Consider the following 15964-nt stretch of genomic DNA (forward strand, 5'->3'; position numbering starts at 1 on the left):
AGTAAATATCTTTTGTCCTGGTCTTACCAATTTATCTTTAAGACAAAAATCACCTTTGACGTCCATCACTTTAGAATTTGCCACCCCCCATCAATGAGCAGTATGCACAATCCCCAATGACCAGTATGTTCAGTCGAAGGAGGTATTTGAAGAGTAAAAGAAAGCTAATAGATTAAGATCTCAGGTCAATGGAATAAAATTTCAAAGTTTCTTTATGATGCAAATAGTAATCACAAGTAGACTTTGACCAGAAACAGTATTTATGTCAATATCTGTGTATATATTTGTGAATGTAGAGCTAGACATGCGTACATTTATTTACATAGATATTTGCTTATGGGTATTATATTGATACATTAAAAATTATGATTTCCAATTCTCAAAATTATTTTAATCCATATTACAGGTGTGTCAAAATTGAATAAAAACATTCTGATATTCAGAAACCAGACAGCTAACTTAGCTAATGAAGGAAAAATTCAACTCATTATGCAGTATTCCTGCTGACAACTCCACAGTGACCTGCAACAATTCTAAAGTGGTTTGAACTCCCTTAGAAAGACTTCCACTAAAAATCTATTTGTTTCTAGGCAACTAAAGGGATCACATATAATGGAGCCCTGGAATTCCACCTTGGGAAGTGATTTCATCTTGGTGGGGATTCTGGATGACAGTGGCTCTCCTGAACTGCTCTGTGCCACATTCACAGCCCTATACACATTGGCTCTGATAAGCAATGGACTGCTGATCCTGGTCATCACTATGGATGCCCGTCTTCATGTACCCATGTACTTCCTGCTTGGGCAGCTGTCTCTCATGGATCTCCTCTTCACCTCAGTTGTCACTCCCAAGGCTGTCACAGACTTTCTGGTCAGGGACAACACCATCTCCTTTGAGGGTTGTGCCCTCCAGATGTTCCTGGCACTGACACTGGGTGGTGCAGAAGACCTTCTTTTGGCTTTCATGGCCTATGACAGGTATGTGGCCATTTGTCACCCTCTGAACTACATGATCCTCATGAGGCAAAGCATCTGCTGGATCATGGTGGCCACATCATGGATCCTGGCATCTCTGATGGCCCTAGGATATACCACCTACACCATGCAGTATTCTTATTGCAAATCCCGGAAGATCAGACACTTGCTATGTGAGATCCCTCCACTGCTGAAGCTGGCCTGTGCAGACACCTCCATGTATGAACTCATGGTTTATGTGATGGGTGTGACTTTCCTTATTCCTCCTCTTGCTGTCATCCTGGCCTCCTACACACTAATTTTGTTCACTGTGCTCCATATGCCCTCAAATGAGGGCAGGAAGAAAGCCATTTTCACCTGCTCTTCACACCTGACTGTAGTTGGGATGTTCTATGGGGCTGCCACATTCATGTATGTACTGCCCAGTTCCTTTCATAGCCCCAGACAAGACAATATCATTTCTGTGTTTTATACAATAGTTACCCCAGCCCTGAACCCACTAATCTACAGCCTGAGGAATAAAGAGGTCACTGGGGCTTTAATAAGGGTTCTGGGAAGATATATTCTGCCAGCATACCCTACTCGCTAGGAAGGGATCATGATGTGACTTTCATTATTTCTTCTTCCAACAATTTGACATCAACTTCCTCTTTAATGTTATAGTCTGACTGAGCATATACATATATGCATATGTACATGTATATATACATGCTAATGTTTTGTTTTCTTCTATGCAACTATTGTGAGTAGAAACCATAATATGAACTCACATGGCACACACCACTGTAGTCTTAGAAGCCCCAAGTAAAAAAGGGGATAGAGAATGAAAAGCTTTGAAGAAATATATCATAGGCTCACTTTATAGCTGAGCATCATACCAATACATTACCAAGTAGATATAGTTAGGATTCACTTTCTATTTCAAACTCATGTAGCAGTAAGACATAGCGTATATTTTGGCCTAAGAAGTGTCTAGTAACTTGTAGCATCACATAATGTGCATTCTTAATTATTAATAGAGAGAAGGATGCAATGAAGATAGTTTATACTTCTTTGAAAGAATGAAGTTGGTGGAGAAAGGGTGTGTGTGTGCGTAGATGCATGCGTGTGTTTGTGTGTATGTGTGTGTGCATGTGTGTAGATATGTGTGTATGTGTATGTGATTATATTTTCATTTCCATCTGAAGACAATGTTCACCTGGGTGCCACAGATGGAAATATTTATGTTGACATAGTAGACTGAAAAGAAATCAACATTTATGTAATTATATTCAGAAAAATGATGAAGAAATCTGAAGAAAATATCTAGGGTTAAGCAAGAGAACTAGAAAAACAATTATATCAAGAAAAATCTGTATATATTGCGTATATTGTTTGCATTATTTAAAAATGCATTTTTACAGATGTAAAGATGTATTTAGACACATCAAAATAATCACAGGGAGTGTACTTTCCTAGAGTGGGTATAAATTTGTGTCTATGAGCACAGGAAAACAATTAGAAAATATTCCATTTATTCTCTACCTAAAGTAGACTTCAGTTTACTACATCATTTGCATGAGGAGATTTAAAATAAAGATGGGAACTTTAATTCATAGAAGCTCCAAGGTACTTTGCCTTATTAAAGCATTATTATTGTTGATGAGAGTGCTTAGAAATTCCTTTAATCTTTACTTAGGTCATTTAAAAAATAAATCTTGCAAGATAAACGTAATAGAATAACTAAAATTAATTAGATAAAGTTGATGAAAAGTTGAAAAAATAAATAATTAATAAAAAATCAACTATGTTTTCCTTTTTGCAATGCACTTGAATTTTGCTGAATTTAAATGTGAATGATAATTAAACCATGTTTGTCAAGTAAAATTTGGCGAATCTTATTGTCATAGTGAAGCCTTTAAAACATTAATGTAAAGGGGAACCATAGCCCTTGATTTTGCAATCAGATTTCCTTTATCTTGTCTGGATCTTCAGGGACGAAGTTATTTTTGTGCTTCAGTTTCCTGATCTCTTGAAATGTTGATTATTATAAGCCTGATAAGTCAAACCTCATGATGTTTCCAGTAACAACACTAATAATACCATTATTTAGATCACAGCCTCGTTAATTGTGCTAACCTATGATAGATTTTATATAAATAAAATCATCAAAATATTAAATCGCTTTATTGTATTTTTTAAAAGTGAATTATTATGATCACTATTGTAAAGTAGAATAGATATGTAAAGAGATGAATTTCCTGTAAATCTTTTTAGATTATATGCTATTCATCCATTTTAAAATCTTTTTAAAATTGAAAATAGATTGGTTTCTATATAATGCATTGCAACCAGTTTCTCCTCCTTCCACTCTTCCTAATTCCTCCCCACTTCCCCTCTCCCCAAGATCCATTTCTCTTTCCTCTGTTTCCCTTCAAAAAGGAGTAGGCCTCTAAGCAACAGCAAACACAACAACACAAGATACATTAAGACTAGGCAGAAGCCCTCATACCAAGGCTGGACAAGGCAACCCGTTAGGAGGAAAATATCCCCAAGAGTGAGCAAAAGAGTCAGAGGCACACCTCCCTGCATTGTTACAGGAACCCCACCGTCAAGCTAACAACCATAACATATTTACAGAGGTCCTGGTTGCTAACACTTATAGCCCTGGAGCTTCCTCTTTAAGTCAATGTGAGCCCAAAAGACTCCAGCTTATACTGATTCAGTGTGCCATGTTTTCCTGGTATCCTCCATTTCCTCTGACTCCTACAATACTTCCTTCCATTCTTTTGCAGAGTTCCCTGAGCTTTAAGTGAAGAGACCTGACAGAGAACTCCAAGCTAGAATGTAGAGAGCCGTAGAAAGCAGAGACATCTCTGGCAATCCGATGCTCTCACAAGTTCTGTAATTTACTGTCTTTGTGTAAGGGGAAAGCGCGCGAAGTCACAAGCCCTTCCCAGGGCATATAGGGTTTATGGGCATTTAACCAACCAGATACGTACACATCACTCCAGGGGGTATTTAACCAGGGCCTTCCCGGGGCTCGGGGCCTTTTCCGCCAGCCGGTTCCCATCAGCCGGCTTTTTCCCAGCGGGTCTTTCCTCTATAACATCCTAATAAAGATCTGCTGAAGAACGTTGGTGTCTGTGTTATCTCGCGGGCGAGAACACGCCACCCACACTAGAATCTCTCCACATTACTGTCTGGCTGATGGGTCTCTGCATTCTCTCCCATCTGCTATTGGAAGAATCCTCTGTGATAAGGATTGGACAAGGCACCAATCTATGAGTATTGCAAACCATCATTAGAAATCATTTCACTGAGTTTTTTTTCCAGAAAACCATTTTTATTTTTAAAACTGTCATAAACTTTTCATGAATACCAGTAGTCACCTACCATATTCACACCAGATTGTCTATATAGCTAGCAAACAGAATTGGCTATTAGCTGAATATACCAGAGAGGTACTCTGGGTTGTTCTGCCTTGCTTCTGGTGCTGGTTAATTTCTCGCTTCAGTTCATCTATGATGATGTTGTCCCCCTCCCTCCAGTCCCAGACCTTGACACTAGGGTCAGTGGCAGCACAGACTTAGTAGCAGCTGGGGCTGAAGCACAAGGTATCAATGATACCTAGCATGTAAAGATGCTTGCCTTCATTGAGATCCCACAGCATAGCCTGGTCATCCTTGCCTCCAAAAGCACAGAGGGATTCGTGTGGAGAGACTTTTGGGTGGATCTGACTGTGATCAGATTGTTGTGATCACATTGTATCCAATGTGGTTGGTCTTCAGTTTGCAGTTAGCCAAATTCCATACCTTGACCAGCTTGTCCAATCCCAGGAGACAATGATAGGACTGCTGCTGTTTGGGGAGAAGTATATACAGACATCCATTCTGAATGACTCTCATCCTGGATAGTGTACTTGCAGATATCTAGAGTACTCTATAACGTTACGGTATTGTCTCATGATCCAGAAACAATCTACCAGTTTTCCAAAGAGAAGGCCATTCTCAGCACATCCTTTGTATGGCCTACAACTCATCTTGTGGTGGTGCCAATAGTGAGATCCCTGAGGCACGGTGTTCTATCACAGGAGCCTAAGAAGGCAAACTGGCTGTTAGAGGAGATATCAACTCTACTAACACAGAGGGAGTGATCTCACAGAGTACACTGTGGTATGCCATAGTTGTTCTCATCCCTAGTCAGCTTTCACATAATGATGGTCTTGTCTCAAGATGCAGACAGTATCATATCAGAAAACTGCAGGGTTGTTGTGATCTGCATTATCCAGCTCTTTTGGCCCTAGAAAGTCCCCCAAGGAGTCATCTGCTGGGTCATGACTGCAGCCAATTCGAGTGTCACTGAAGCAACAATGCTGGTACATGATAGCTCAGGGAGCCAAGTGCCATGTGACCCTGCAGCATGTTTTCCAGTTATGTTTGGTTCTAACTTAGGTCTCTAAGCTATCCAGTTTCCTGTTCCTGGACATTCAAGCAGTGTAGAACATGGGCTTGCTCTTAGGGTGTGGGCTTTAAATTAAACCAGACATTGATTGACCACTCCCACAAGTTCTGCACCACCACTGCCCCAGCATATCTTGCAGGCAGGACTGATTGTAAGTCCAGGATTTTGTGGCTAGGTTGACATCCAGGTTTCTTTTTCTTTAACCTGAAGATAATCTTCCCATGCCAAAGAGACTAGAATTTGGGGTGAAGGCTCCATGTAAGCACCAACTCAGCCTCTATACATTCAATGCGTTGTGTGGATGGTGTCCTGGGCAATGGGGCCCCCACAATTCATTTTTCAGAGAGTAACCCCCTGACATGGCATCAGCCTGGGTCCTTAAGGGATCTCCATGGAATACCATTAAGAATGAAACTACAAAAATATCATCCTGAGTGAGGTAATCCAGATCCAGAAAGACAAACATAGTATGTACTCACTTATAAGTAGTGTATTAGTCAGGGTTCTCTAGAACCACAGAACTTATGGAATGTATCTATATATTAAGGTAGTTTATTGTAATGACTTATAGTCTGCAGTTCAGCTAACCCATCAATGGGCAACAGTGTATGGAAAGTCCAAGAATCTAGTAGGTGTTCAGTCCTAAGAGGCTAGTTGTTTCAGGTGGAATCCTGAAGAAGTGGGTTCCAACAGGTGTGCTGGCAAATGCTGACCAAGCGGGTGAAGAAGAGTTCATCTTCCTTCTTCCGTTGTCCTTATGTAGGCCTCCAGCAAGAGGTATGGCCCAGATTAAAAGTTTGTACCACCATGCCTAGATTTGGAACTTTTTCTGTACCAGACTGGCCTTGAACTCGGAGAACTGCCTCTCTTAGTCTCCTGGGAGTGTGTGGATTGCTGTTTGCATGCAGGTGGGGACAAGTGAAATCTTAATTAGTCAGATAAAGCTAGAGACTATGATTGAGCAGTGGAAAAAGAAGGCAAAGCTGAAAGTTTTAGAGACCAGACAGAGAGACAGAGAGGGGGATAGAGAGAGATATGAGGAGACAAGATGGAATCTACAGGAGAAAAAGACAAACCAGAGCCATGTGGCCTAAAGAGCCACAGGTAGCTGTGGATATCATAGAAGGACAATAGAATAATATAGGGTACATTTACCCCATCTAGGTGTGTGGCTTGTATTTATATCAGTTGGGTTTTCAGTGTTTTGTGTGGGCATTTTGGGAATGGAAGATTTACTGTTACAAATCTGACTGGTAAATTACAAGCCTCTGAAGTTCTTATTTTACTGGGTTACAGGGATTTGTGAGAGTGGCATCTGGCTTCCTGCCAGCTAGTCACAGCAGGCAGTAGGCCTGGGAAGATCAGGGTAGCCTGGAGGCCTAGCCACAGGAAACATGGGGGCAGGTAAGACTGCTGATGCCAGAACATAGCTGGATTTAGTGTGGATTGTTTTTTTTTAATAATTACACACTACAGGAGTGTACTAACTTGCCTGGGCCTAATCTTTTCATGGCCACTATGCCTCAAGCTCTGGATCAAAAGCATGTTTCACCTCATGTCAAAATCTGTGTCAGAAACCTGTGTCTTCCAGCCTCAAGATCTAGATCACAGGTGTGCCCTCCATTTCTAGATTGTAGTTCATTCCAGATATAGTCAAGCTGACAACCATGAGTAGCCATCACAAGTGGATATTAGCTGTTAAGTAAACAATAAAGCTATAATCCATAGACCCACTGATGTTAGGTAAAGAGGAGGGATGCACGGATCTTTCTGGGGAGGGGAAATAGGATAGATTTTGCATGTAGACTCTGAATGGATGGAGAAGGAACCAAGAGGGATCAGATTGTCAGAAGAAGGAACAGAGGGAAAGAGTGTGGGGAAAGATAGCTAGAATTAGTGAGTATTGAGGGGGCAGTGATGTGGGAATCTAGTTCAGTGGTACCTACCTGGAATCTACAAGGGTGATTACTCGTGAGGGTTTCTAGTAACGGAGGATACAGACTCTGAACTGTCCATCATTTAATACTTTAGAGATAACAAAATGAAAAAAGAATATAAAAGGAAAGGAAAGAATGGGGAAATGAATTGGAAACTTCCGGGTTCTTTGGAAAGTCAGTTTTGTCAGATGGTGTTTTGCTGTAGGAAACACGGGAAGGAGTATTTTATTGAAGTAGATACAGGTGAAAGGATATTTTGCAAAGGAGATATGTGATGGAATGTTTTTCTGAAGCAGACACAGGCAAAAGGATGTTTTGCTAAAGCAAACACGCGAAAGGACACATAATGAAAGATTCTTTGCTAATGTCATGCATGTATTGGTCTGCTTTATGTTGTGTAGTTGAGCTCCATTTGTCATGACGTTATAGAGAGAAGCACACCAAAATCTTCTCAAGGGATTCCTTGGGTTCTTGCGGCTTCCATAGACTCAGACAGATTGGCAGAGCTATGTCAGCTGATGCATGCTCATGTGAAGCTTTGCTAAGACAGACTCACGAGTTAAGGTAAGACCCATGGAGGACACGTGATGTATAAATAAGACTCAATGGACTGTGAGAGGGGCTTGCTGGTAGAGCTAGCTGTACAACGCCCTTGGTCTTGAGTCTTTGCTGATCTTCCCCTTGTTGAGAGAAGCACAACCAAGAACTTTTCCTGGCATCCTTGATGATCCTGGTTCCTCCTGTTGAATTGTGCTGATTTGGCTGAGACCTAGCTGTTTCTGCTGGGTCATGCCACCACTGTTGCTATCCCAACACTACTGAACTGGACTGCTGCTATATCTGTGAAGTGTTTGCGAGTGGATTGAGCTGTATTGCTGACCTGTTAACTGAACTGCTGATTTCCTGACAATGCACATAGGATTTGCTTCAAAGAGTCATTTCTAAAAAGGTCCACTTCTTCCTTTTTTTCTAAATAACCTTTCTTTTTCACCACCTCTTGTGGGAGGTGGGCTAGAAGGGAGGTTAAAGCATTTAAGAAGGGTGGTAGGAACTAGGCAGGATGTACATGACTGTGAGAGGCCCATAGTACATCCCAACCACAGTCAGGTGGGAAAATCAGGTAATAAGGGCTTTCTTTCTGCTCTCATTTGAGGGCATTTTGAGCACAGTGAACAGAATTAGTGAGTAGGGGGCCAGAATGACAGCAAGAGGAGGAATGAGTAAGGTCATACTCATCAAATAAACCATGAGTTCATATCTGAAGTATCTGCACAGTTCAGGTTCAGCAATGGAGGAATCTCACAGAATGTAATCTGCCGGGATTTGCACAAGAGATACTGCATACTGTAGACAGTATATCCTAGGGCACTCAGAGAAGCTGGAATCCAGGAGATGGCCACCATAAGCCAGCAGATGCTTGGCCTCATGAAGATCATGTAGTTCAATGGATGACAAATGGCCACATACCTATCATAGGCCATGAAGGCCAGAAGGAGGTCCTCTGCACTACCCAGTGCCAGTTCCAAGAACATCTGAAGGGCACACCCATCAAAGGTGATGGTGTTGTCTTTGAGTAGAAAGTTCATGACAGTTTTGGAACCAATAACTGAGTTGAGAAGAAGGTCCATGAGAGATAGCATGCAAGAGGTACATGGGATTATGGAGGTAGATATCTATTATGATGACCAGGATTCGCATTCCATTGCTGATCAGTACCAACCTGTACAGGGCTGTGATTGTAACACAGAGCAGTTCAGGAGAGCCACTGTTATACAGAATCCCCACCAAGGTGAAGCTGCATTCCAGCATGAATTTTCAGAACTCTGTTTGGTGTGGTCTCTTTAGTTGCCTAGAAACAATTGACTCAGTTTATTTTCCTACTATGAACCCAGTTTTGTAAAACTGGAGGCCTCTGAGGGTATACACTATGACTATCATAAGATGACATTTTCCCCTACTAAATAGCTATGCTTCTTGGTTCCAAATTTCTAGTTCCTAATTGCATCTTGATAAAAGTTTTATCTATGCATAGAACCAGTACATAGTAACACCTAAACGTCATGTTATCCCTTTCTGAAACAGTAATCAGGATATTAAACTTGTACAAATGCTAGATAAGTTAAATCATCTTTTGTGTTAAGTTTAAAGAAATATTCTGACATTCATGTCCTTAAGTGGTACATTTGGCTAATGGCATTGCTTTTAGACTTAAAACTTTTATGATTAATAGAAACATGTTTGTTTTACCATATTTGTATTTAAAGCATATATAAGAAGATATAGAATTGCAATACATGAGTCCTTTCACAGAAACAAGATTCTGCCTTGTTTTAGAAAAATAGTGAAAATGACTACACAACAGCTAGTTTTTGTTGTGTTTGGGCCCAATAATCATCTACTCTGGTACCTCAGTACAGCTTGTCTTGGAGGTCATGCCTTGGTCCCATCAATTCATGTTACTGAAAAGGAGCTTATATGCCCAGGTTTTACACAGGGAGTACAATGCTGAAGTTGTTGCAAAGTCAATATTCATTAAAATCTTTTAAATTTTCTTAAACCAAAAAAATAGGTTTCATCATGTAAAAGCAATCAGATGACAATCAACTATCAACGGCACAATAGAACAAGGAATGGGCATGTTTTTAAATGATGAGAAAATAAAACTGCATACCCAGACACTTCCTACAAAGCTGAACTGTCACCAGTGAATGAGGACAAATTGAAAGGAAAAATTTTACACTGTCTTTTGCAATCTTGTTACCTTGCCCTGTTTATAATCTGCAGTCATTCCACCCCGAAGGTCAACTGGATCCCACTTATCTGAGACATCAGGTACATTCTTCTCCACCTCCTTCTACTGCCCTCTGGCTCCACCAGGGTTTTTTGTCCCTGAGTAGTCAAATACATCCACTCCTGGCCGTATCAAATGGTCATCAAAAAACTACAGAAAAAAAACTGCTGTAATAATTAAAACAGAAGACAGAACTAAGAACACAACAGTGAAAAAGAGATAGGAATCAACAGACATCTTTCCATAATAACTTTAAATATTAATGGCCTAGACTCACTAATCAAAAGACATGAGTTACTTTAATGAATTAAGAAATAAAATCCACATTTATATTGTCTAAAAGAAACTTACCTTACCTTCAAGTATACACACTATCTTAAAGTGAAAAGTGGAAAACATATTTAATAAATGAGACATATAATATTATGTCTCAAGGCCTTGGAAAAGCTTGAAAAACAAAAAACAAACCAAATCCTAAAGCACTACTTAAGAAGAACTAAAAACAAATGATGGTAGAAATTAATTACATAGAAACAAACAAAATAAGTTTTAAAAAATCAATGAAACAAGATGTGGTTCTCTGAAAGACAAACAAGATTGCCAGTTCCTTAGACAAGCTAACTAAAAGAAAAGGAGAGATTATACAAAGTTTAAAAATTAGAATATTTTGGATATTAGCCCTCTATCTGATGTGGGGGTTAGTGAAGATTTTTCCCAATCTGTAGGTTGCTGACTTGTTCTATTTGATTATGTCTTTTGCCCTACAGAAGCTTTTCAGTTTCATGAAGTCCCATGTATCAATTCTTGATCTTAGAGCCTGAGCCATTTGTGTTCTGTTTAGTAAGAGAATAGATCACATGGTTTATCCAATCATCCCCCCTTTTCACAAAAGTTCAATAGAAGTTCAAGAATAAATTCAAATCATAAATTGACTAAGAAGTTTAGAAGTGAGAACGTTTTTACATGCATACCCTTTAAGTGTAACTATCTGGCTAAACATTCATTATCTATCACTAGCTCAACAAGTTCATTGAGAGTTAAAGAACTTAGTTATGTAAGTTATCATTAAATTTTTGTATAGGTAAACAAAGTCAATGTCTTATCTTCTGTCTTTGCACCTATAATAGATCATTAGTTACCTTTTCATGACCTTTGTTTCATTGTTTTACAAACTCTTGGAGTGTGCTCTAAGTTGTAGATGCCTGCTTGCTGTCTCAGAAGCAATCAAATCATGACATTTGAAGGCTTGCAGACATCTCATTGCAGTTTTGACATCAGAAAGGACTTAATAGCAATCCTATTATGAAAGATCTTAATAATTATTAACATAATTTTAGGAAATATTATAGAATCATCATTAAGAATTAAGAAATCACCTATTTGTCTATATTACATCACTATAATACAGCAAGTTTTCATTGTTCTGCACAAATCTGCACAAAATGGTGGGCAGATATACCTAGTGATATATATATATATATATACATACATATACACATAAACACACACACACACACACACACACAAATTATAGCCTATAGCCAATCTCTTAGTTACTCTCCACATCTGAAGTCCACAACATTGTAATAAGTCCTTGTTGCTAGAGAAACCTAATGCTTGAATCAGAGAACATGGCAAAATCAAGCTGGTACTGACCTGGAAGCTTCCTCCTCACTACCTACCTTTCATGGTGCTTGAAGGTGCTATGCAATTTTCTGGAGAAGAAAAATAATTAGCAGTCACGCCCAACTATGAGTCCCATAGGCTGCAACAATGACTGGTCTAAATCAGTAAAAGTGATCTACCAATCATATAAAAATATTCAAAGACAGAAATTACATTTGACATCTGAACAAATGAAGAAAAGGCACTTGACAAAGTCCAACATCACAAATAATAGAAGTCATAGGTAGGCTAGGGAAGAGAAGCATACAGAAAACAATAAATGCCATAGATAATAAGCCTAAATCCAATATTATACTAGATGGAAGAAAATTCAGAGCATTCCCACCAAGATCCATTAGAAGAGAGGGATGTCTACTCTCTCTAACTCTTATTTAATATAATGCTTGAAACTCTACTTATAGCGATAAGATAAGAAAGTAAGGGGATATAAATAGTAACGAATACGTCAAAGTATCCCCATTATACAGACATTATCATCTTATACATAGGAGACCCCCAAAACGACTCAAGCTTGTTTAAGAACTGATGAATATTTTCAGCAATTGTGATGGGATAGCATTCAAAAATCTGTTTCTTTCCTATATATCAATGATGAAAAACAAATCATGGAAACAATCTCATCCATACTAGCCACAAAATTAATATTTGTAGGAATGTTGCATTGATATCCCTGGGAGGCCTACTCTGTTCTGAAAGGAAACAGAGGAGCAGTTGATTTGGGAGAGAAGGAAGGTAAGGAGCTGGGAGAAGTGGAGGAAGAGGAAGCTGTGATTGGGGTATGTTGTATTAAAGAATAAATAAAAACATATAAAATCTTCAACATTTTATAATGTCAATTTAATTAATGTTAATATTAATTCTAAAATTATTGAAAACACTATAAAATATTTAAAATTTTTCTTCCTCCTAGTGAGGCTCTGTCTGCTGGAAGCTGCTGTGATACAGAGACCTCCCGGTGAAGCCACCATCACCATGTCTGAGCAGGAAGCAAAACCTTCAACTGAAGACTTCGGGGATAAGAAGAAAAGAGAATACATGAAGCTCAAAGTGACTAGACAGGATAGCAGTGATTTAAATTTCAAAGTGAAAATGACAATACATCTTTTTTCTTTTTCTTTTTTAAAAACATTTATTTAATCTTTTTTTTTTTACACTCCAGATTTTAATCCCCTCCTGGTCCACCTTCTGAATGTTCCACATCTCATACCTCCTCCCCGGTCCCTGCCCCCTCTCCTATCTCCATGAGGATGTCCTCCCCTCCTACACCCACTCCACCAGACCTCTCCACTCCCTGGGTCCTCCATTCTCTTGAGGGTTAGGTGCATCTTTTCTAACTGAACCCAGACCTGGAAATCCTCTGCTGTATATGTATTGGGAGCCTCATATCAGCTGGTATATACTGCCTGGTCAGTGGCCCAGTGTCTAAGATCTTGGGGTTCTAGGTTACTTGAGACTGCTGGTCCTCTTACAGGATTGCCCTCCTCCTCAGCTTCTTCCAGATTTTCCCTAATTCAACCACAGGAGTCAGCAGCTGTGTCCATAGGTTGGGTGTAAATATCTGCATCTGACTTTCAGCTGCTTGTTGGGTGTTCCAGAGGGCAATCACGATAGGCCCCTTTTTGTGAACACACCATAGCCTCAGTAATAGTGTCAGTCCTTGGGGCCTCCCTTTGAGCTGGATGACATTTGGGCCTGTCACTGGACCTCCTTTACCTCAGGCTCTTCTCCATTTTTGTCCCTGTAGTTCTTTCAGACAGTAAAAATTATGGGTTCAAGTTTTTGACTGTGGGATGGCAAACCCATCCCTCATTTGATGCCCTGTCTTTCTGCTGGAGGCAAGCTCTATAAGTTCCCTCGCCCCACTGTAGGACATTTCATCTAAGGTCCCTCCCCTTGGGTCCTGAGAATTCATCACCTTCCAGGTTTCTGGTACATTCTGGAGGGTGCCCCCCCTCCTACCTCCCAATTTGCCTTCTTTCCATTCTTTCTGTTGGCCCTTAGTGCTTCAGTCCTTTTCCCCCACCCAATACCTGATCATGTTCCCCACTTCCCCTTTCTGTCCCCTTTCCCACCCAGGCCCCTTCCTCCCTCCCTTCTTGTAATTGCTTTCTTCTCCCTCCCTAGAGATACTGATTCATCCTTACTTGGACCTTTTGCTTGTTAACCTTTATTAGTTCTGTGGACTGTATCCTGGGTATTCTGTACATTTTTGGCTAATATCCACTGATTAGTGACTACATACTATGCATGGCCTTTGGGTTTTGAGTTACCTCACTCAGGATGGTATTTTCTAGTTTCATCTATTTGCAAAACTCAAGCTGTTCTCATTTTTTTTTTAATTTTTTAATTTTTATTTGGTTTTTCCAGACAGGGTTTCTCTGTGTAGCCCTGGCTGTCCTGGAACTCACTCTGTAGACCAGGCCGGCCTCGAACTCAGAAATCCACCTGCCTCTGCCTCCCAAGTGCTGGGATTAAAGGTGTGCGCCACCACTGCCAGGCTGTCCTCATTCTTAATAGCCAAGTAGTATTACATTGTGTAAATAAACCACATTTTCTTTATTTATTCTTCTGTTGTGGGACATCCTGGTTGTTTTTTAATTAATTATTTTATTTATTTACATCCTAAATGTTGCCTTCTCCTAATCCCTCTTTGCAGAGTTCTTCTACCCTTACCCCCTCCTCTTAGCTTCTGATAGGGTACTCCCCACCCATAACTCCTGAAGTGGAAACTTCTGGTTTCTCTGGAAAGTCAGTTATGTGCAATTGTTATTATTTTTTTTGCTGCAGCGCACAGGTGAAAGGATGTTTGCTATAGCAAACATGTGAAAGGACACATGATGTTTAGAAGGAATGTAAATACGACCCCATAGACTGTGAGAGCTCAAGAATTGGTTGCCTTGCTCTGCCTGGCTATTTGTTGATGACACACACATACTGGTTTGCCTTACATTATGTTGCTGAACTTCACTTATGGTGACTTCACAGAGAGAAACTCACCAAAGAACTCTCATGAGGTTTCTGAGGCCTCTTGCTGCTTCCTTGAACTTGGGCCAGTTGGCAAGCTTCCCAACTGGCAAGCTTCTCAGGTTGGACTGCGCTGCCATTGCTGAAACACGTGTGACATCTGCCAATCAGACTGAAATAAAGCCACTGATTCATAGTTGGTGTTTACTAGTGGACTGGACTGAGAACAACAAAGATTGGAATTACCCCAAAGAACTATGTCTAAACAGATCCACTTCCCCTATATACTAACCACCCTTCTTTTCCACTACCTCTGGTGGGTGAGGGGCTAGAGGGGGGGTTGAATGGCTATTAAAGTGCCTGTAAAAAAATATATACTACAATTTCTCCATGCTGAGGCTTCAAGTTTCTACAGGATTAGACTCATCCTCTCCTGCTGAGGCCACACAAAACAGTCCTCTGCCACATATATGTCTGAAGCCTTGGACCAACCTGGTCCCCAATCTCCGTCCAATGCTTGGCTGTGAGTATCTGCATCTGCATCTGTTGGGTAGAGTCTCTCAGAGGATAGCCACGCTAGGCTCCTGTTTGCAAGCACAACGTAGCATAAGTAATAGTCAGGGATTGCTGTCCACCCATGAGATGGATCCCAAGTTTGACTAGTCACTGGTTGGCCATTCCTTCAGTCTCTGCTCCATTTTTTGATACTGTATCTTAAGAAATTCAAAGAATTGTGCTTTCAAAGGCAGAGGGTTCTGATTAATTCAATCAGATTTCTCTTTTAAGGGCATAGAATTGTTCATACTCATACTCTAAAGGAACTGGGGATGGAAGCAGAACATGTGATTGAAGTTTGTCAGGAACAAACAGGGGTATCATTTGATGGTTTACATAACACTTTTCACTTTTCCCTTTCCTTCAGGACTTTTTGTTTTTAAAAATAGTTTTCTTTTGTAATGTGGTATTTAAAACTAAAATTTAATTCTGGTATTTCATCTCTTATGAACTTTAGTGTTCAATATTCATTATTGGTTGCTTCTGTTATCCTGATTTTTGGTGATCAGATCTCAGCTTTCTTAGTCTTGCCTTTCTTCTTTTTAAAAGTTGCATGTGTGCATAAAGAGACCACCCTTTCCAGAACTGAGCTTTTTCAGGTTTCTGATGATAAA

The 15964-nt window shown here is 40.0% G+C and overlaps 1 protein-coding gene and 3 pseudogenes across 1 annotated transcript; 2 read left to right on the forward strand and 2 right to left on the reverse strand.

Annotated features, from left to right (window-relative positions):
- Nucleotides 1-612: 612 nt before the first annotated feature.
- LOC114631366 (olfactory receptor 2AG1-like) lies at nucleotides 613-1563 on the forward strand. The gene has a single exon (XM_028779673.1). It carries the CDS (start codon nucleotides 613-615, stop codon nucleotides 1561-1563), a length of 951 nt encoding a protein of 316 aa, XP_028635506.1.
- Nucleotides 1564-2231: 668 nt separating this feature from the next.
- LOC114631369 lies at nucleotides 2232-5321 on the reverse strand (annotated as a pseudogene).
- A 3065-nt stretch (nucleotides 5322-8386) lies between these two features.
- On the reverse strand, nucleotides 8387-9163 carry LOC114631364 (annotated as a pseudogene).
- Nucleotides 9164-12803: 3640 nt separating this feature from the next.
- On the forward strand, nucleotides 12804-15667 carry LOC114631365 (annotated as a pseudogene).
- The last annotated feature ends 297 nt before the right edge of the window (nucleotides 15668-15964 follow it).

Source organism: Grammomys surdaster, unplaced genomic scaffold (genome assembly GCF_004785775.1).
Source record: "Grammomys surdaster isolate TR1022 unplaced genomic scaffold, NIH_TR_1.0 359, whole genome shotgun sequence".
NCBI classification, from domain to species: domain Eukaryota; kingdom Metazoa; phylum Chordata; class Mammalia; order Rodentia; family Muridae; genus Grammomys; species Grammomys surdaster.

Coding starts and splice junctions, on each gene's coding strand:
- LOC114631366 (XM_028779673.1), top strand. CDS start 613: ATGGAGCCCTGGAATTCCACCTTGGGAAGTGATTTCATCTTGGTGGGG.